At 46.8% G+C, this 22,019-nt stretch overlaps 1 protein-coding gene across 3 annotated transcripts in view; it reads left to right on the top strand.

The window, feature by feature from the left end:
* Positions 1 to 253: 253 nt before the first annotated feature.
* sptan1 (spectrin alpha, non-erythrocytic 1) overlaps positions 254 to 22,019 on the top strand; it is a 43,204-nt gene continuing 21,438 nt past the window's right edge. For all 3 annotated transcript variants that reach the window (XM_080510075.1, XM_080510077.1, XM_080510076.1), the window contains exons 1-25: positions 254 to 348; positions 12,285 to 12,524; positions 12,600 to 12,725; positions 13,090 to 13,230; positions 13,655 to 14,080; positions 14,176 to 14,330; positions 15,055 to 15,190; positions 15,316 to 15,417; positions 15,512 to 15,649; positions 15,730 to 15,840; positions 15,969 to 16,046; positions 16,144 to 16,299; positions 16,386 to 16,590; positions 16,949 to 17,130; positions 17,215 to 17,458; positions 17,551 to 17,673; positions 17,765 to 17,982; positions 18,179 to 18,271; positions 18,385 to 18,519; positions 19,026 to 19,174; positions 20,498 to 20,696; positions 21,145 to 21,249; positions 21,343 to 21,375; positions 21,467 to 21,502; positions 21,892 to 21,939. In XM_080510075.1, the coding sequence (XP_080366201.1) occupies positions 12,288 to 12,524; positions 12,600 to 12,725; positions 13,090 to 13,230; positions 13,655 to 14,080; positions 14,176 to 14,330; positions 15,055 to 15,190; positions 15,316 to 15,417; positions 15,512 to 15,649; positions 15,730 to 15,840; positions 15,969 to 16,046; positions 16,144 to 16,299; positions 16,386 to 16,590; positions 16,949 to 17,130; positions 17,215 to 17,458; positions 17,551 to 17,673; positions 17,765 to 17,982; positions 18,179 to 18,271; positions 18,385 to 18,519; positions 19,026 to 19,174; positions 20,498 to 20,696; positions 21,145 to 21,249; positions 21,343 to 21,375; positions 21,467 to 21,502; positions 21,892 to 21,939 (3,576 nt within the window). In that variant the 5' untranslated portion in view covers positions 254 to 348; positions 12,285 to 12,287. The remainder of the gene's footprint in view (positions 349 to 12,284; positions 12,525 to 12,599; positions 12,726 to 13,089; positions 13,231 to 13,654; positions 14,081 to 14,175; positions 14,331 to 15,054; positions 15,191 to 15,315; positions 15,418 to 15,511; positions 15,650 to 15,729; positions 15,841 to 15,968; positions 16,047 to 16,143; positions 16,300 to 16,385; positions 16,591 to 16,948; positions 17,131 to 17,214; positions 17,459 to 17,550; positions 17,674 to 17,764; positions 17,983 to 18,178; positions 18,272 to 18,384; positions 18,520 to 19,025; positions 19,175 to 20,497; positions 20,697 to 21,144; positions 21,250 to 21,342; positions 21,376 to 21,466; positions 21,503 to 21,891; positions 21,940 to 22,019) is intronic.

The following is a 22,019-nucleotide window of genomic DNA, read 5'->3' as shown; positions in this document are numbered from 1 at the left end:
TCCAAATAAAAGATCCTGATGATATCAGTTTGGTACATTTCCATGTATATCTGAAGATATTTTTGAAAGTTTGTGCAAAAGAAGGAAGAGAAGCCAATCATAGTGACTCAGGTGAACGGGTTGTTGCTTCAACTCTCTCCGGCAGTGTTCGGCTCTCTCCGGCAGTGCTCGGCTCAATCCGGTAGTGCTCGGCTCTCTCCGGTAGTGCTCGGCTCTCTCCGTGCAGCTGCAGAGACTACGTCACAGTAGGTTAGAAAAAACAGCCGTCCCTCGGAGCTGCCCCTCATCCTTCGTCGTCGATTCCACTGGACTAACACCACTTCGTAAGCTTTTTGGAAACACATCGAGGTACGAACATTTCATTATTCCAACCACATGTTTGTGTGAGTCCTGATTCGATGCAGCAAGTAGACGGAGCTCTTCAGTTGATAATATTCGATTTCCGTCCTGTTCCTTCTGTCCTGTGCGCGGATGGCTCCATTAGCTTGGTGGCGACAATCAACAAACTGCAAGCGTTCCAATTGTTGAATGACATTTGCAATAAAACCAGTAAAATAATGCAAACCTCTACAGACAAAGCGTTTAAGTTCGCCGAGAAGGCGGACTGGTCGAGAGATATTATCTACAAGTTAGCATTAGCCAGTAGCCACCCCATCGAATATGACATTAGCTTTAGCTCGCATTGGTCCCGACGAACTTCTTTAAAGATTGTTCGTTTACAATCGCACGCATTTTGGGTCACGATAGCTTGTGATCATCGTGGGTTTGCTGTTGTAAATCGTGATATTTTGTTGGCAGTAATGACTGTTGATGTGGTGTTTGGAGGTGCAGTCAGCGAGCCGGCCTGCTGCCTCACAGATCAATAACAGAACAATCAGATTAATTCACCGATACAGAGCTGCACTGTTAAATCCTCTGGCTTTTTGTGATCTGGATGGAAACAATGAAACGCAGGTCGACTTAAGCATTTTGTTGGGCTCCATTTGCTGGTTGGCCGTGAGGGAGCCGCCCAGCCCAGCCCGGATGAGGACCCTGTGGCCCCAGTGTGCCCCCAGCTGTCACACCTCCTTCCTGCCTGTCCTCCTCCCATGTCCCCCACCAGGGCTGCTAATCATTGACACACGCTCTCTGCTGTCATTTCCCTCCACATGTTGCTTTTATTATATGGAGTCACAGTTTTTTCAAAGGGCAGGGCAAGGGTTAGTCATCAGCCTGTTATTTAGTGCAGACACAGGAAGTGACAAAGGACAGTAAACGCAGAGATAATGTTCAGTTTGTAGGGACTGTCCGCTCAGCTGGCTCTGTCATGGAGCTGCCAGGTTCCTCACATACCAGCAGCCCCTCCTCAGCAGCCTGGAGTTGGCAACATGTTAGAGATCAAGCCATAGTGAGAATGACTGAAGTAACATAACTGAAGAATCATCACTGGAACTATGTACTTTAAACTTAAGACTCAAAGTTAACAGCTCCTATATATTTTTTTTTCAATAAACTTGTACCACAAAGGAAATAAAGTCACTAACACACTGCAACAGGGACACTTTTATTAAAATCCGCTGCACAAAATAAACCTGTGAATGCTCTAAAATGTTGAGAACTAAACAGAGGCATGCATTAAAAGAAAATAAATAGATCTTTGTAGGGTTTAAGCCCAGTGTGGCAAACTTGAGGGTGTCTGACCAGTGACATTACTGCACAATAATAAACAAATGTAGCTTTTTTGTGGGCAAATAAATAGAATGCATACAAGAAAATGTAGTATCTTAAAAATAAGTGCAATTTCAATATCACGCCAATTGTAAATGATGTATTCGTGTGCAAAATACAGTGAAACTGTGGCGTTTCTGGATGTAAATACTTGGTGGGGTGTGATTTTATTTCAGGTCTAGTGACACCACTGCATTCCAGTGTAAAGTGGGGGCGTCATCTTTTAGCCACGACATTATAACAAGGCACTGATCGCGTAAATATGTTGAGCCTTGGCGATATCCGAATGAGAAAAAAAAGAATTTTAAAAAGAAAGATGAAGGAAAGTCAACAACAGGAATCGAACGAGGTCGCGCCCTACCTGCCCCTAGTGACCAGTCGCCCCTACAGTGAAGTGCTGCTTTCAAAACTCTGGAAATGCAACAATTAAGATTAAGAAATGACTTGGCTGTCTGCCTTTCCCCCCGGGGATTAATAGAGTATTAATAAAGTATTTCTATTTGCACTGTCACCTTACAGGCTGAGCTGGAACCTCTAACTATTATCAATTTCTATATAATTAAGGCGCTTTTAATAGTCACCCGAGTGTGTTCACTCGTCTCCATAATAATTCAAGAGGTTTTTCGGAGGCAGACCTGAGCAAAATGACAGAAAACATTAACAACGTACTCTTTCATGTCGGAGGTGCTCGGCTCTGGAGGTGCTAATTTGTCCCACTCAAGGTTTTGATCGAAACATGTTTTCTGCAGATTGATGTTTTCTGCGTCAACGTCGGATATTACGAAATCATCAGTTCCTCCTCCTGAACTTTTATGTAGTCTTTGTCCATTGCGGTAGGTAAGGGGCACGGCCTTACCCAACCCTTCAACTGCCATCTAAGAGCAACATAGAGCATTGAGAATTGACAGAAATAGTGATGTAGGACTTTTTTCCCATGTCGCCCAGCCCTCGTTACCAGTATAATTTAGGTAGTGATGAGCTGACGGAGTGCTGCTGTGGTCCTGACGCGTCACAGGGGAAGTGGGGCACCACCGCTTCAGATAACCCAGATATGTTCATTTGCAGTCATGTCGTGTCACAATCAGTAGTTGATGTATATCTGTATGTCACAGCATCCTAAAAGCTGATTCTTACCAAGCGTCTGATTCTGGGGAGCGGGGAGATTTCCCAGCATTCACGTCCAGATTGGATGCACTTCACTTAGAGGCTCAGGCTTCTGTTTGTAATGCGAAGCCCATCAGAACGTTAAGTGCTGCATTATTGGAGCTGTTGTGATGTTAGAGGATGGGGCCATTCATTCATGCGTGTTCAGCTCTTTCGTCAATAACACCCCTCGCCGCCTCGCTGTATTGATGTTGTATAAAATTTGCTGGGGATAAGCAGCCGTGTGCTGTAGCCTGGGGTTCAAACATACGGCATGCGAGCCACGACGAGCCTGTCAGTGTCCATCCTCGCCTGTGGAATATACAAAAAGACATGCATTTACATTTGCTGTTTCTGATTTGTTCGCTGGGGATGTAGTCGAGTATCAGCAATGAGCTGGAGGCACACTACTGAGAGCAAATTAGCATTAGCATCAAATCCATACTGTGGATGTAGATTTATATAAACATTTATACTGCTAAAAAAAGACAATCAAGGCACACGTTTCTCATACCTTTCGCAGTGTTTATGACAAGGTAGCATTGTTAACGAGAGCAGGCACTCGCTAGAGACCACACAACCTCTTTTTTTTTTTTTTTGAGCACCTCAATTCCACATTTCCAGCTCTTTTAGGTCTCAGACAATCAGTGAATACTATGGGTGTCTTTTTTTGTGTGTGACCGTCACCAGCCCTCCCGGAGTGTCACACTCACTTCAGTTCAGGGTAAACAAAGTGTGACCTGAATGGTGCCACGTCAGGGAACGTACCAAAATAACCAGTTTATCAAACAAAGCAAAAATCTGAAAGTGAAAATGTCAATCTGAAATTCTCGCCACCAAGAGTGTCATTTGGCCAAGCAGGAAACTTAGCTAGGTTTTATTGCTGCATTATCACAGACATTCCTGCCCTTTCCTATCCAGGTGTGACCCACTGTCTGATGTTGCGTAACTCCAGCAGACAACTCTGCTGTTTGAATCCATCAATGGACTCTCTGGTGGGCCGTATGTTTAACACCTGTACTATAGAAAGGCTGTAGCCTGCTAACTTACTTTGTCACTTTTTAATGTCACTCAGATTTAATCCTTTCTGTCGGAGAGCCCAGATGTTCCCATTCACATGAACGCTGAGTAATCACATTGATTTTGCACCAGTCTGTGGGTCAATCCCATAGTATTGGATCTCGTAACAGCTTTACCCAAAGTTTTGACTTTGCTCGACTAAAAAAAAAGTTTCTTCTCCTTCAAAATGTGATCAGGAAAAGTCAATAATAATTTTGAGAGCATCATTGTTGTGATAGATGTCATTCTTGGAGCATGAAAAGAAATCTCTTTCTACGTCGATCAGATCAGAATCTTTCGGTATTAACATAACTGTTCTTCGCTGTCTGAACCTCTTCCCAGTTATTTGGACACAGTTTATTAAATGTATGATGGTCCTCTATTGGGCGGACCATTCAAGCATTGCTTTCGGTTCGTCCCCGGCTTCTGTCTTCCTATTGATTATTAATCACCGTCATGTGCACCATGTCCATGTTTACTAAAAAAACCAAGCTCAAGGGAACCACCCTGCTGCCTGCTTGTGTTGCCTTTTTAAAAGAGAAGATTCCAGAGGAATGGTGACGTTGTTTTGCTGAGTAAAGGGCTGCGAGTGGGCCGAGGGAGGGAGGGAGGGAGGGAGGGAGCAGAGAGAGAGACGCAATGCTGGGCTAGGTCTTGGCTGGATGCTTCATACAGCCCAGTCACTGCAGGTACACTGCGTCTGTCCGTGCTGCGGACTGGACCTTCACTTCCTCTCGGGACCATACGGGGCTGGACTCTGGTCGGCCCAGACACAGATGTAGCCGTCTGAACCACCCAGAAACGAGGGGCAGAGGATCCTGAATCCAAACTTCAGATGTGCGTATGCCTTTACTTTGCCAGGTTCTTGTCCTTTCTGATTGGAGTCTGTCACGAGGATCGGTCCAGGGCTGCACACTGTTTGTTTTGACTTCCTGTTGACCTCGCTTCGTCCTCTCATAGCCCCAGTTTTTAGACATGAGCCTCTTTTTCCGGCCTGTCGTTTAATGCTTTGAACGCGTTTGCATGAGCGTGTGAGCTGACCTCAGATGCTCTTAGTCATTCTGGCAAATGAGTATTGTTTGTTGGTTAACTACAGCGGTGGGCCACCAAGCTTGTCCCAGACAAACAAACTGCATGTTGTTGTTTATTTTTTATATATGTTGATTCATTTGCAAAAGAAATGATAAGGTAAGTCCATTTGGTTCATGCTTTGTTGTGGACATTCCTTGTTAGTTTCTACGTCACATACAGTCTCGTCACGATGGGGTTTCATTTTGAAGTCGTGAAGGGACCGATTAAAAACAAATCTGATCATAAGCTTTTGAAATGTATACAAGAATTGCTCAGTGGTCGAGTCTGTCATCCATTAACCGGAGGGTTGACCGTTTGAATCCCGCGCTATCCAAGTCATAGTTGTCATTGGGCAAGGCACTTTACCCACATTAGCCTCCCTTACCAGGGTTACGGCGATGCTGCGGATCAACGGCGCAGTGGATCGTTGTTGTCGGCGCGCAAGCAAATACTGCAGCATACAGAGTTGACGGCGTGACACTCTGCGTTGAAGTTTAGGAAAAAACAGGCCACCGGCGAGCCGTGGGAGACCTGGCGCCCATGTCCCCCCAATTTATTTCTTTTATATATAAAGCTCAATATTTGATGCAATTAGAACCAATTTATATATATATATATATATATGAACAAATTGGTAAAACATTTTAGTCATTCCTTTTTTGAAAATGTAATGTGGATGATTATATGTAGTGTAAATAGAGCAGGAGTAAGAACCTTGGCGTTAGCTGGTGGCTACATGTTAGCATTGAGATGTTAGCATTTGGACCCTCTACCAAATCAATGGAAATGACATTCAACATCCCCTTCACTGAATGAGAGGTTAAACCTCTGAACACACTGAAAACAGGTGCATGAACAACCGCACAATGTTGGAGTGTAAAAACAAAGCACAAGGACGTTTTTTTTTTCTGGATGGAATATTTAACATTAACATGTTGAAGTTGCAGCCCTGGTCTGTTCTCCCTCCTATCTTGTCGCCACAGGGAAACACTATATTATGTTGTTTCCTACAAATTCTCTTCAGCTTTCACATCGTGGGCATGCTTTGAGTGTGACGTATTCACAAGGCGTAGTTTACCATAGTAACTGAATGACTTCACGCTCTGGTGTTTGTCTGCTGAGGGACGGAGCATTTAAACTGTCTTGTTTAGTCACATGGCATCGCAGATGAAATGAGCTCATTTGTCTTTTCGCACATGGGGTTGAAGCCTTGGTTCTACAATCTGGGACTCCACCCTCGTTTAAAGCTTTTACTCATTATTTCTATGAAATATGCCTCTCTTGAATGAGCTCAGTCTCTTGAATCTTTGAGGGCTGTTCTGGATGGGGGTGGGAGATTTTAACCCCGCTTCAGCAGAAAACGATGCTTTGGCTCCTGTTGCAGCCGTCCATTTTCAGAATTCCTCCAGCATGCAGGCAATTTTTTGAAATGGACTGACTCTTAAGCGCTACCCTGCATCCACCCACACACTCATGTTTTATCAGCGCTGCTTCTCTCTCAGCAACAAGAGGCAGTATGGATGCTTCTAAAAATATATTCTACTGGAAGTCTGATTGGACGTGATGATAACAAGAAAAATACACAGAACAATTGGAATTAACAATCGCGGGACTCTTTGACTCTTTTTACTACAGATGTGATGATTGACTCTGGTGTCGTGGAGGGTTTCGTCTGTCTGCTGGATAAGACATCTGCATCTGCAGCTCCTCTGGTCTTTCAGTTAGTTTTTCATGAAGAAACTTCAAATAATACTGAATTCTTGCTTATTAATCCTTCTTCTGTAGATTTTCGCCTCAATCTGATGGGTTTGTGGCCGCGTGGAAATGATCCAATGTCTGTTTAGATTTTACAAACGTACCGCAGTCGGTGCTTTGCAGTTTTGTTCCTGTGAAAGTGGAGAACTGGACTTGGGAAGGATACAGACGTTGACAGTCAAAAAGCGCGTTCTAAGCTCCCCACCTGGCATTAAATATTAAATGTGGCTGGAAGAGAAGGTGCCGCTTTTTCATGACTGCAGGGCTCCAGTGCAGAGAAGGTAACGGCTCAACTGCTGATGGCTGCATTTGTGGGCGTCGGCAGAGAGAGACGGAGTCGTCCCCCTCAGAGGAGACGAAGGACAGCTGTTATCTCCTGATACAGGATGAAATGCAGGGTATCAGCGGGCTCAGCGAGCAGTCTGCTGCCTGCTTTGACGCCAACTCCGTCACATGCTTTTTAATAATCCGCCGTGATCATAGTCACACATCAAGCTGAACCAAACATTCGCCGTCCCTGTTCTTCACTGCTCATCAGGTAACCAGGCCTCTTTAAACGCTGCTTATTTGAAGTGGTTAGGATGTTGCATGGTTCCTTTTTTTTTTTTTTTTTTTTGCTGCGTCATTGCATTTTTGTGACTGATAACCTGGAATGGCACCGAGTTACTTTCATGACGGTGAGCGGGGGGTGTCAGTGTTATTACCATAGATCATAACCAGTGTGGAGCTACTCATCTGCCAACATAACAAAGCGTTTCACACCCGAGAGGAAGAAAAGCATTAACCAAGAAGAAACCAGGCTTGCAGATTATATCCTATAGAAATATTTCCATTTCCGATGGATGGCACTCTACTCCTTTTCTAAAGTTGTTTATATGTCCCTCCAGGAGTTCAGAGCCATCTGGCTCTTTATATTCTTTTGAATTGGGATTGTACACACAGGGATCCTGGTGGAGCTCCTCACACAAGCACACAGTAGGCTGTGGAGCAACACCGTCCCATTGTCACCTAATCTGGGCTGCGTGCGGTCGACCACAGAGGGGTCGGAACGGACCCTTGCACACAGCGGTGGGTCACGATTTTTACATCACAAGGACCAAAGCAGACTCTATGCACACGCACACATGGAGAGCAGGGCTGCGACTAATGATTATTTTAATAATCGATCAATCGGTCGATTAAGCCAGTGATTCCCAACCGGGGGTACGCGGACCCCTAGGGGTACGCGAGGGTATTGCAGGGGGTACGCAGAAAGATTATAAATTAGCCTACAGTATCCACACACACCAAAAAAAATTATACTATATTATATTGTATTATATCATGAATTTTAGTAAGGCCATACGTTTATTTTCCATGAGTAGCAGTTCATCCACAGTGATTGTAACACTACAATCACATAATATGAAAAGACTATAAAGTGGCGCGCTTTAAAAAAAAAAAAAAAAAAGGTTCACGTTCTTGCTGCGGGCGCGCACGATTCGCGAAGCTAGCTAACTCTAGCTGCATACCGACTGTAAACATGGATGCATGGCTAGGCAGGAGTAAACGTCCAGCTACCGCTACTGCTACCGTCGCCTCGGACGCAGGCACAGGGGAGCCCAGTGAAAAAAGGAATTATGAAAGACTTATGAAAGACAAGCAAGCGCAAGTGTCTCATTAAAAGGTATGTTTTTACACTCACAATAATTGTTTTATTTAAATGAGCAGTTGGATAGATAGAAAGACAAAGGGTTAAATATAAGTACACATTAAGGCGAATAATCACACACGAGAGAGGGGGTACTTTTCACATGGAAACCAGCTCAAGGGGTACACTGGTCAAAAAAGGTTGGGAACCACTGGATTAAGCGATGAATCGGTGAAAAACAAACATTTCAAATTGTAGGACCAGTTGATATTGAAAAAAAACCAATCACTAAATATGTTATAGTTATTTAAAAGAACATAACTGAACTAATACAAAGATGTATACAATATAAATACATATATACACATGTATACAAGATAAGTATTAAATCAGATTTAATGTACTTCAGGGACCACAAACAGTCCAGTTTCATCCTGAGTGACCAGACTGGTAAAATATTGCTATAATAACCTTTAAATTTACACTTTAAAGTGTTTCTTTGTTGTGGTCAATAATGACATTTTCTCGATTTGTGGTTGCAGCCCTCGTGGAGAACACGTTTTGGCCTTAATTGTTAGCAACACGCAACCGTGAAGTCTAGTCTTCAGACCAGATATCAAGGAGTGCCTCTCTTCCTGCTTCTCCTCACTACTCCACGTCTGCCCCGGAGATATTTTCCCACTTATTTCTGCTGTTTGCTTTGTTTGTTTATAACCCACAATGCATTGCAGTCTACATCGCCTCCTCTTGCTCCGTCTGCTGATAGTTCACACTGTGTGAACCGGACCTCAGTTCACTCCCCTCGATGTGAACGAGGGCAAGTGAGGAAGAGGAGGAGGGACATTATGCCATAACTCACTTTTTAGGGGGGGTTGATGCTAGTAATCGGCTTACCACACACACACACACACACACTGTCCGACTGTATTGTGTGTGTCGGAGCTCAGTCTTCTGGCTGAATGTGGCTGCACTGCTGACTCCACTAATCCGCCCCCATTCAGCGCCGGCGAGCAGCAGAATACTGTCTCCATCCATCCTCTGCTTTTTGTTCAACAGTCTGCAGCATCGACACAAATGCAGTCATTCACAACGAGGCCACACGGCCTGCAGGTCAGCCTCTGTGCCGGGGCCACCTCGGTTTGGTTTCAGTGGATCAATACGTCATTTCCTCTGGGTTTTCTTTCTGTGTTTCATGGGTGTGGTCGGTCATAGAAACGACGAATACGATCACATTGCTGCCACCATGGTTACAATATGTCACAGTATAATATAAACTAATACAGAGATGTCAAACTAGGTTTAGTCCCAATGCATATTCATCTTTTACTTAAGCAATGCGATCTTCAAAATCCAAAATATACATTGTCCTCTGGAAGGGGCAAAAAAGCATATGCACAGAGCATACAATTATGATGCGACCAATTAATACATTAAAAAAAAGGCTCCCCGAGTGGATTAAAAGTGCAATCACAATTGGTAACAATAGATTTTCCAGTCTATTGTGCATCTGGTCATCTGATGTAAGAACAGTAGCTTTACCTGGTGGTGTTGGCAGTCTGCCAGAATCAGTCTGGACTCATTCAGAGCTCATTTAAACCCTGTTTCAACAACATTGTTCTCAAATGAAGACACCAAACTTTCATTGGGTGTCCGTTTACATGACAGCTTTGCTCAAAGTCACTGAAAACGACACCTAAAGTCCCCAAGCTGTGCAATTTTTGGTCGTCAGAGATGAAGGATTGGATCGTGGGAGAATCGTTGGTAAAATCTGTGGTTTTGAATTGATTTGGTGGCTTTAACATCACGCCGTGTGCAAGGCTCACCAGATGGCCCAGTTGGTGCTCGTAAGCCTGCGATCAATACTGGGACACTTTTATTTTATTTACATGGCGTTTTATTGTTCCGCCATCACATATTACGCAATAAGGATTGCGGCGTGGCAGACATGATTATTTGTGAAGTGATGTGACACCTAAGATTGTTAAAATCCCAGTGTGGGGAAGACTTATGGTGGAACTTTTTGACAACGGTCCACCTGCGTCTCCAGGTAGATGGAAAAAAATGCTGTGACTTCACATACACACCACGGCCGTGGTAACTAGTGTTGTAATAGTGCAAATAGGTAGACGACATCACAGTGTAGTTGAAATGTGCAAAACATTCTTATACACATTCAAGTCATGTAACCAAGTATATTTGGGGGGAACCAAAAAATGAAACACAATGTTATTTCTGTTGGCAGAAACATTCAAAAACAAATGTGTGTTTAAGATGGAACCTTATGGCCATTAGAGGCAACTGCTCTTTCCAAATTGTAGCTCAGAACCAAGAATACTTTTCTTTACATTTTTTGCACACAGGTTGACTGTCGTCAATTAGATTCATCCTGAAAAAAATCCGAAAAACGTTCAGATTGTGTTCTTTTAGTGGAGGAAATCCCACCAGGGGCCAGGGAAACCAAAGGGTTAATAATAATTAAAATCCTTTAATGATGATTAAAAGTTGAAGCAGAACTGCTCATTGTCAGGAGTTTCATTATAATGGTACTCGCGAGACCCCTCGTGGCCCTACATGCTAACAACACACGAACTTTGCTTTCAGATTCCTGCCATGTCCGTGTAAACGGACATCGTTTTCAAAATGTTGCCACTTAAACAAAAAACTACTGAAATGAAGAAGCCAAACTGATGCGTTTTCACGTGAAATGTAAACGGGATCTTAGTGCAGATTACTGATATCAGTCTGGGCTGTTTCAATAATGTTTCTGCACATTCCTGGCTGCAATGCACTGCAGTCTTATTGTTATTATTATTATCATAAGCTCTTTCCTTTAATTATTTCGTGATATTGGATGTTGAGCGGACTGCTCCACTGCTCACTCAGGCCTCCGATGGAAGACTGTAAAAGAGTTTGCGGGGGCCACAGACACCCCGAGTGTTCAGAGGGGCTGACTGTACTGATCTCATTGTGTAGCGGAGCCCGGTTACTGTTCGCATGTTTGTGGAATTTCCGCCCCACCCCCCCCTGTGGCATTTTGGCTATTTCAGACCCCCGGCCCCTCAGAGCTGCTCCGCTTGGGACAGGATGGGTGGGAGTGTCGAGGGGGGATGGTGGGACGGCGGGGTTACGCAAATATATTGATGTCCGGTTGACACAACCAAGCCAAGTTTCTGTCAGAAACTGAGGAGGAGGAGGTCAGCATACACTGATGCTCATTTCTTTTCTATAATTCCAGTATATATCAATGATCTACCGTATTTCAAGGGGTGGATCAGGCCTTTTCCTGGGGGGGGGGGGGGGGGGGGGGGGGGGGTAGTCTTGGAGTGGAGGAAGACAGCTGCATGAAAAATGGCACTGCCTTTTTAATTTTTGAGATGAAATACATGGAGAATAAAACTATTCTTTAAATGAGCATTTTTGGACGAAGATCAACAAAAGCATTTAGAATGGATGTTCCAGCATGTTCTCACACAGCAGAGCTCCTCTGGAGGCATGTATTACTCTTATCTGAGAATGTGTTGGATACATAGATAACACAGTTGTTTATAAAACATACATCTGGTTTGGATCCAAAGTTTTTAAAATGTTAAAGGGTGACGCCCTCCTTTACCAAGCTTCAACTCCATTTGACCCCCTCAACTCTCACTCTGCACATCCTTTGTCTCACATCAGGCTCTATATTCTTATTTTATTATCCAATTGTGGGCAGAGCCTCAACGAGGATTTGACATTAACTTACAGGGGACAGCTTTTGTGTAGCAGGCTGACTCGACCTGGACACACACACACACACACACACACACACCACAAGAATGAAGCTGGGAAAAGGCCTCTGTCCTGACCTGGATATTGCTTCATGCTGCTGGGCCCCTCCAGGAGAAGCCGCCTCTCACACCGTTGCGTCTCGTTTGTCCTGCAGAAAATGGACACAGCAGGGGTCAAAGTGCTGGAGACGGCCGAGGACATCCAGGAGCGCCGGCAGCAGGTGCTGGACCGCTACCGACGCTTCAAGGATCTGTCCATCATGCGGCGGCAGAAGCTGGAAGACTCTTACCGCTTCCAGTTCTTCCGCCGCGACGCCGACGAGCTGGAGAAGTGGATCCAGGAAAAGCTCCAGATTGCCTCTGACGAGAGCTACAAGGACCCCTCCAACCTGCAGGTCTGTTCCTCCGCAGGACCCAACTGTCTGCGGTGCTGGAGAGTGTTGGGCTCATAGTGTGTCTGTGGTCCTCAGGGGAAGCTGCAGAAACACCAAGCCTTCGAAGCAGAAGTTCAGGCCAACTCGGGAGCCATCGGCAAGCTGGACGACACCGGGAACCTCATGATCACAGAGGGACACTTTTCCTCCGAGACCATTCGGGTAAGCCACGCACCGACCCCTCATAATACTTTACAACACATTATTCAAGCTGTAGACACACAGACACACAGACACACTCTACCTACTTCCATGGCCTGAATTCCTGTTTGGTTTTAACCACTCCCATGTGATTCAGTCTTACACGCCTTACCGGACACAACAGCGACCTGTAGTTACAAGTGTCAATATGGCAGAGTACATCCAAGTAGGTGTTTTAATCCGCAGTGTGACTCTTGAGTGCAGTGGAATTCTACACACAAGCTTTCGCTGAGCTTCTGTTCAGGCTCCTCTCCACAGGTTTCTCTTCACTCCGTCATCAACTCATTCTTCTGAGTCGTTTTCATAACAATCTGCTGCATTTCAGACCCGCCTGGAGGAGTTACATCGGTTATGGGACCTGCTGCTGCAGAGGACCAAGGAGAAGGGCATGCGCCTGCTGCAGGCCCAGAAGCTGGTCCAGTACCTGCGAGAGTGCGAGGACGCCTTGGACTGGATCAGTGACAAGGTCAGACTCTCATCTGAAATCAACTTGAATGCTTTAATTTACTGCAGTTCATATTGTAACCTATTATTCTAAGTTGAGCACCTCAATTTGACATGTCCTCATTTCTTGCACATTTTAAATGAAACTTGAGGCTCAACAGCGTCCCTGGGGCTTATGATAGTGATTGATTTGAACAAGGGATGAAAACTAGGCTAATTTATTCAGGTGGCAGAGTTCTCTGGTAAATGCTTCACTTTAAACTCTAAAAGAGAAGCTCGACGTGAAATTAAATGAAGCCGAATGTGAAAATCCCCAAAGCGAAAGCCTTTGATATTCTCCAGTTGCTCGTAAAAGGAATAAATTAGTATTCACGAACCTTGAAACGGTACCTCCTCTATCCATTGGACCAAAGCAAATGGTAGCGTCTTGTGTTTGTGTCCTGCAGGAGGCCATGGCCACCTCTGAGGAGCTGGGCCAGGACCTGGAGCACGTGGAGCTCCTGCAAAAGAAGTTCGAGGAGTTCCAGACAGACCTGGCGGCTCACGAGGAGCGCGTGAACGAGGTGAACCAGCTGGCGGCCAAGTTGATCCAGGAGGCCCACCCCGAGGCCGAGCTGATAGTCCGCAAGCAGGACGAAGTCAACACGGCGTGGCAGCGTCTGAAAGGCCTGGCCCAGGCCAGGCAGGGCAAACTGTTCGGGGCGGCCGAGGTGCAGCGTTTCAACAGGGACGTGGACGAGACCATCAGCTGGATCAAGGAGAAAGAGCAACTCATGGCCTCGGACGACTTTGGCCGCGACCTGGCCAGCGTCCAGGCTTTGCTGCGTAAACACGAGGGTCTGGAGCGAGACCTGGCTGCTCTGAAGGACAAGGTAGGGTCCGTGCGGCTCCGCGCACCCTGCAGAGTACGTGCAAAGGTACGGAAGCCTTCTCATGTCGTCACCGTCGGGCTTTCCCTCTCCCGCAGGTCACCACGCTTGGCGGGGATGCAGAACGCCTGCAGCAGACTCACCCACTGAACGCGTCTCAGATCCACCTGAAGAACGACGAGCTGGTCACCAACTGGGAGCAGATCCGCACGCTGGCCGCTGAGCGCCACGCCCGCCTCAACGACTCCTACCAGTGAGACACACACACACACACACACACACACACACACACACACACACACACACACACACACACACACACACACACACACACACACACACACACACACACACACACACACACACACACACACACACAAATGTCTATGGAGAGACACACGTCTGGACAATTTACATGAACCAGTGAACCCAGTGTTTTATAAAATGTGGGATGAACAATGTGTATATAAAGATTTACCAGATATTTCAACCCAAAATCATAATACTAGCTTATAAAGAGTTTTTATTGCCTTTAGAGCCAAAGAACCACATGATAATATTTTTATAATAATTAAAAATCATGCAACGTGGTTTAAGCTCTATTTGAATTTCTCATCCTCCCACACTTTGAGAATCTCTGAATTACATAACTCTTTCATGCAAGAGTCCAGAACATGCACAGGAATAAGCTGTAACGTGGAAGGCCCTGGTGAATCAAGCATGTGCTGTTATGCCGTTTGTTCCTCCTGTTCTGCGTGGAGGAGTTCAGAGCTCACAGTGGCTGTTCTCTCCTCTTTTTTCACCAGTTACCCTTCAATTGATTCGTTTAAACTGATTTCAGCCATGGAAGCTTTCTGAGCATTTTGTGCCACCATAGATTCTTTTCACACATTTACATTTTTGTTTAACGATCTATAAATCTCTCTTGAGTCGCTTGAATCATTGCTGACTCCGCCTCTCGTGATCGCCTCGCCCAGCCTGCAGCGTTTCACTGCCGACTTCAGAGACCTGACCAGCTGGGTGACGGAGATGAAGGCTCTGATCAACGCTGACGAACTGGCCAACGACGTGGCTGGAGCCGAGGCTCTGCTGGATCGCCACCAGGAGCACAAGGTAACACGTTTTGTTGTTGTTGTTTTTTTTAATTCTGCAGGTGGCTTACATGCACTGCCAAAATACATTGTCACAATTATGTCGTGTTTGAAAAAACTTTGAAATGTCTTTCTTGTGACATCCAGGGAGAGATCGACGCTCACGAGGACAGTTTTAGAGCGACTGATGAAGCCGGTCAAGCTCTGCTCAACACGGGACACTACGCCTCTGAAGAGGTGAAGGAAAAGGTACGGATCTGAAGCTATTCCCATTATATCGTCACTCCTCCGCGTCGCAGCACCACGTTTAACACCGTGTCTGCACTGGCGCATCTGTGTGCAGCTGGGCATCCTCACCGAAGAGAAGGAGTCTCTGCTGGAGCTGTGGGAAGTCCGCAGGCAGCAGTACGAGCAGTGCATGGACCTGCAGCTCTTCTACAGGGACACGGAGCAGGTGGACAACTGGATGAGCAAGCAGGAGGTGAGCAGGCAAAATGAAGGAGCGTGCGCGACAAGTTAGAGCGGTGCCATTGTCCTAACATTGCATCCTTGATCACGTAGGCTTTCCTCCTGAACGAAGACCTGGGGGACTCTCTGGACAGTGTCGAGGCTCTGCTGAAAAAACACGAAGATTTCGAGAAGTCGCTGAGTGCCCAAGAAGAGAAAATCACCGTAGGTTTCCAGTACTTGACTCGCTGAAATGAATTTTCATCCCGTATTTCATCTGAGCAATATCATTAACTCAACTGCATGAAGTTTGCACAGCAAGATTTCACACCTGAATGTATTTGAATATCCAGGCTCTTGATGAATTTGCCACCAAGCTGATTCAGAACAACCACTACGCCAAAGAGGACGTGGCGACCCGCAGAGACGCTGTACGTAGTTCTCCTCCGTCCTGTAAACGTCTCACACCGGCGCCCCAGATGAGTTGATAAAGCAGCATGTTTCCCTCTTCAATCTCGTCTTATTTAGCTGCTCAGTCGACGCAACGCCCTGCATGAGCGCGCTCAGTCCCGTCGTGCCGCCTTGGAGGACTCCTTCCACCTGCAGCAGTTCTTCAGGGACTCCGATGAGCTCAAGAGCTGGATCAACGAGAAGATGAAGACCGCCACCGACGAGGCGTACAAGGTAGTTGGCCCAGGAGTTATTGTGCCAGCTTCCTTCATTCCGGTGGCTGTTTTATTAAGCGTCCGTGTCCGTTTCCTTTACGACAGGACCCCTCCAACCTGCAGGGGAAGGTGCAGAAGCACCAGGCCTTCGAAGCCGAGCTGTCCGCCAACCAGAGCCGCATCGACGCCCTGCAGAAGTCCGGCCAGGAGCTGCTGGATGGGAAACACTACGCCTCAGACGAGGTGGCTGGTCGCATGGAGGAGGTCAGCTCCCAGTGGAAGAAACTGCTGGAGGCCACCGAGCTCAAAGGTGAAACGTGCAGGATCTTTTAATCTAAAGGCCGCACGGTCTGCCTTCATGACGTGATGTCAGAAAAGTACTGTGAGGGAGTTTGGCCTCTGTAGATGAGTACACCATAACACTTTCTTCTGGGGATGTCCGGAAGCCCTCAAACAACATGAGTAAATACATTTTATTTTCTCCCAATTCTACAAAAGGAAGAAGTGGTCTTTCTTGCCCGCATTAACTGGACAACTTCCCAAGTTTCAAAAATTTAAATGCATATATATGTATATATTCAATGGAGTACTTTGTAAAGGTGACACAAAGAGCTATGAAATACATTACTTTCAGTCTGAATAGCTGCTTTCTCGTGGCTTCCTTGAAGGCATCAAGCTGCGTGAAGCCAACCAGCAGCAGCAGTTCAACAGGAACGTGGAGGACATCGAGCTCTGGCTGTACGAGGTCGAAGGCCACCTGGCGTCGGACGACTACGGCAAAGACCTGACCAGTGTCCAGAACCTGCAGAAGAAGCACGCCCTGCTGGAGGCCGACGTGGCGGCCCACCAGGTGACGGACGCACCGGCCCACCGAGTCACGCCGGCTGCTGCCTGCGCACAGGGTCTCACTTAACGTACGAGTGTGTTTCCTCAGGATCGCATCGACGGGATAACCATCCAGGCTCAGCAGTTCCAGGACGCCGGGCACTTTGATGCCGAAAACATCCGTAAGAAGCAGGAGGCTCTGGTGGTCCGGTACGAAGCCCTGCGGGAGCCCATGGCCGCACGCAAGCAGAAACTGTCCGACTCTCTCCGGCTGCAGCAGCTCTTCAGGGACGTGGAGGACGAAGAGACGTGGATTCGCGAGAAAGAGCCAATCGCAGCCTCTACCAACAGAGGTGAACTATGGCTCCATTATCCTCCAAAATAAACTGTTGCACAGTACGAGTCAGCGTAAGAGCTCTACATTTCTCTGGGGGTTTTTCTGCAGGCAAAGACCTGATCGGTGTCCAGAACCTGCTGAAGAAGCACCAGGCTCTGCAGGCTGAGATCACGGGTCACGAGCCCCGCATCAAGGCCGTCACGCAGAAAGGAGAGGCCATGGTGGAGGAAGGTACTCACTTGAAATCACAGCCCGTCGTCTTGATCGCAGTGACACATTGGCTCATATCTATGTGATCATGATGTGTGTGTGTGTGTGTCAGGTCACTTTGCTGGCGAGGATGTGAAGGTGAAGCTGGCTGAGCTCCATGGACGCTGGGACACGCTGAAGGCCAAAGCTTCTCAGAGGAGACAGGACCTGGAGGACTCCCTGCAGGCTCAGCAGTACTTCGCTGACGCCAACGAGGCCGAGTCCTGGATGAGAGAGAAGGAGCCCATCGTTGGAAGCGTCGACTACGGCAAAGACGAGGACTCTGCTGAGGTACACACACACACACACACACACACACACACACACACACACACACACACTGTTTGATGCCTTGAAACTGGATCTATTTTCTGCTTGTTTGTTTTTTTTGAATCTGGGAACTGTTGATACTCCAGTACTTATAACGGCTGGCACAACATACGACTCCCTAAAGTACAAATACGGATGTGTTGTTTATCCTCAACAGGCCCTGCTGAAAAAGCACGAGGCCCTGATGTCTGATCTGAGTGCTTATGGAAGCAGCATCCAGTCCCTGAAAGAGCAGGCTCAGTCCTGCCGGGTAAGATTGTGACACACACACACACACACACACAATTCTGTCCACATCAGCTTTTTCCGCTCGGTGAAAGAACCCAGTGAGGCATTGAATGGTTTTCTTTGGTCACTTCACAGCAACAAGTGGCACCGACTGATGATGAGACTGGGAAGGAGTTGGTGTTGGCTCTGTACGACTACCAGGAGAAGAGCCCTCGAGAAGTGACAATGAAGAAGGGAGACATCCTCACTCTGCTCAACAGCACCAACAAGGTACACATCAGATCTCCCTACACACAGCAGCCTCCCTGCACCAGCAGGCGAACGGGTTCATTAGGTGTTCTGTTAGAGATGCACGGAGGAGTGAAGTCAGCTTTTTATTAATATTTGTATTTTACAAATAGAGCAGTGTTTGTGGGGGCAAAAGTTGGGATGATCAATCATATACATTATATTTAGTGTATCAAATTCAACTTGACTTACATTTATAGCTTTTGATGCACATTCCATATTTCTGATATTTAAAAAAAAAAAAAAAAAAAAGTTGTGTCAGTTTGATGTCACGTTGGATTAAATGCTCTTCATTTTAAGTTCAGGCTCCGAGTGGGTCTCTCACAATGCAAAAGCAATCCATCCACCAATCAGAATTTTATCAAAAGTCCCATTGGGATCTTTTTTTTTAAAGCGCCAGACGAGAAGCAACAACACAATTATGATAAAAAAAAAAAAAATAACCAAGGTGCGAGCAGTTCCGTTTTAACGGCCCGTTTTTGTCGCAGGACTGGTGGAAGGTGGAGGTGAACGACCGCCAGGGCTTCGTCCCCGCTGCCTACGTGAAGAAGCTGGACCCCACCCAGTCGTCCTCCAGGGAAAACCTGCTGGATGAGCACGGCAGCATTGCGCTGCGACAGGACCAGATCGACAATCAGTAAGAAAACCCCCTCAGCCTGCTCCTCAACCCAATTCACTGACTGCTGTCTCTCTTTTTTTTTTACTACCGAGTGTGACTTTTACTCTGCTCTTGAAACGTCCGTCTCCTGTTTTCTGCTGAGGTGTGACACTAATGACCTTGCCCCTGGCCTCTTTTCTCTCCTGTGCTGCCCTCCACTAACACCCTAACCACCCGCCCCCGCGGTGCGTTGGCCTTGCCCCTGAGCAGGCTCGTCACCAAGGAGGCCTGCAGCGTGTCTGTGCGCATGAAGCAGGTGGAAGAGCTGTGAGTAGGAGCCCGCAAACCTGACACTTGTTCTTGTGATTGTGGTCCCATCACAATTTGACATCCCCTCCCCACCACCACCACCACCACCACCACCAAATCCCCGTGTTGTGCGATACCGTGACCCCCGTCTTCTATTCAGCACCAGAATAGAAGCTCTTCTCATCCCCTCATCCCAGTCGTTCTCGTGCATGTCAGATTATCGCTCATGGAATCCGACTCGCTGCACATGTTGGGTTGTGAAAAGGTTCCTTTCGCTTTCTCAGAGAAAGGAGTTTGATTATTTCGTAACAGTTTTAAGAAGAAGTGTGAGCATTTTCAGCTCCACCTGCCTCCACAGTCGTCACAGTACATCAGGTAGACAGTCAGTAGCATCAGAGCCATTCGGAAGAGAAGCAAGCTTATTATTCCTCTGAACTCCAGAGCCACCGCCCTCGAGACGTCGCTGAAGACTCAGTCGTAAGCCTCCCTTCTCCAAGTCCACAACACACATGTAGACTGGATTGGCAAACTCCCGAGCCCCCTTGTTAATCCGTGAGAGGGTGAAGAGCTGGTCTGTTGTTCCACAGTGTGAGCTGGAGCCTCTCCACCTGTAGCACCTCCGTCAGCAGCTTGGATACTGATGCTGTGGTGCTGAGTCGGGGATTCCTCTCATTCTTCCTTCCAAGTCCTCACCATGTCCTTCTCTTGACAATTTGCCACTTCTGCCTTCATCTCACTCACTGTATTTGTAGAGTAGCTCCTTCTTCCCACCATGTTGGTAGAAGCCCCTTCACCTGTTTGACCGAGGAGTTCAGCGCAGCCGTGTTGTTCATTATCTCCATTCCCACCGCTTTCAGCTCCTTCTTAAAGTCGAAATTTTCAACCAGGGCATTTTTCCGCCCTGACTTTCTCACTGCAAAAATGTCTGCTTTGAGAGTGAGAAGGATTTTTTTGACTTGAAGCTCGCCCAGCATGACCGTGTCCAGTGTCCCTCCTCTCCTGTGTCCCTGGTGCCCTGGTGTGACTCCTCCTCTGCCCTCCCGTGTCCTGAAGGTACGGCACCCTGCTGGAGCTGGGAGAGAAGCGCAAGGACATGCTGGAGAAGAGCTGCAAGAAGTTCATGTTGTTCCGCGAAGCCAACGAGCTGCAGCAGTGGATCAACGAGAAGGAGAGCGCCCTCACTAATGAAGAGATGGGCTCCGACCTGGAGCAGGTTGAGGTCCTGCAGAAGAAGTTTGACGACTTCCAGAAGGTAAATTATTCTCCACATGATTTTCACCAGCTTTTCTATACTTTTAAATTCGTTAAAAAAAAAAAAAAGAGCTAAAGCTGCGCAATGTGTCTCAAATGTATCGTCTTATCAACGTACAGGTTATACACGTCCCAAAAGACTGAACGGACCAATTGTTTTCATGCACTGTTCATTTTTGCATCCAATGAAGTTACAAGTTGCGTTCACCGAGCAGGTGCAACAGCAGGCGAATACTAAAAATGGTTTTCAGACGAGCTTCAGTCACTGTCTCTTTTGTAAAAAAGGAACCTACGTGTTGGAATAATCCTAGTTTTGGTTCAGAATTAGTGCGAAGAGCAGTTTCTTTGTGTCTCTGCTGGTGTGTTGCGTTTGTACCAGTGGTCTTTACTGCCGGGTCAGATTGTTGGAGCATGCAGGGTGTGACGGTGTGTTGGTCTGATGTTCGCAGGATCTGAAGGCCAACGAGTCTCGTCTCCGGGACATCAACAAAGTGGCGTCCGAGCTGGAGTCTGAGGGCCTCATGGCCGAGGAGGCTCCCATGGTCCAGATGCAGGTGAGCGCTCGGCCCCGTGAGCACGTCTACGAGCCCTCGTCGTTTTTACCCGTCAGTTAACCCAGACTACATTTTTTTTTTCCCTCTTTGTAGCAACAAGAGCTGCTGGGTTCTGCTCCTGGAAAGGTTTGAATGCTTTCTAGCTCTTTTTTTATTGAACATTTTCCCGGTCGCTCGAGTAAAACGTCCTCTCACGTGATCCTTGTTTGTCCAACAGGATGAAGCTGATGCCAAGACTGCATCTCCTTGGAAGGTGAGCTGCATTTTTAAAATGTCTCCAGTAAAACACAGCTTGTGTTTTACGCAGCAAAATCCGTCCACTGTGGAGAAGTGACAGCCCGTCAGTCTTGCTCTGAATATTCTAACTGCTAATGTGCCCTAATGTGCTCGGTCGGATGTTTTCACGACGAGACTCTTGAATCTTCTTCCTCTGAACTCTGAAGGATTCCAGGTTCATAGCTGAAGAGGTTTCTGTTGTTCACCTGTTGGATTCACTGTGATTCAGCATGAGGGAGTGTGTGACTGCTGTAAAGTCTCGGCAGGAGTCCAACATGAACTCCTGAGTTTTCATAACCCTCTTGACTGGTGTGGTGTCTTTTTTCTTTTCTGTTTTTGTCACGTTTGGTTTACCTTTGACTGTAGAATATACGCTTGGCTGTTCAAACCACGGCTAACTTTAACACCATCAAGGTAAGATGAACCAGCAGCTCCCCACCTCCTTCTCAGTGTTTCCTCCCGCCCTGCTTTGTGATGACAACGCTCACCTGTTC

The sequence above is a fragment of the Blennius ocellaris genome (genome assembly GCF_963422515.1).
Source record: "Blennius ocellaris genome assembly, chromosome: 15".
Classification (NCBI taxonomy): Eukaryota; Metazoa; Chordata; class Actinopteri; order Blenniiformes; family Blenniidae; genus Blennius; species Blennius ocellaris.
Note: the sequence above shows the minus strand (reverse complement) of the source record. Positions and strands in the feature narration are given on the sequence as shown.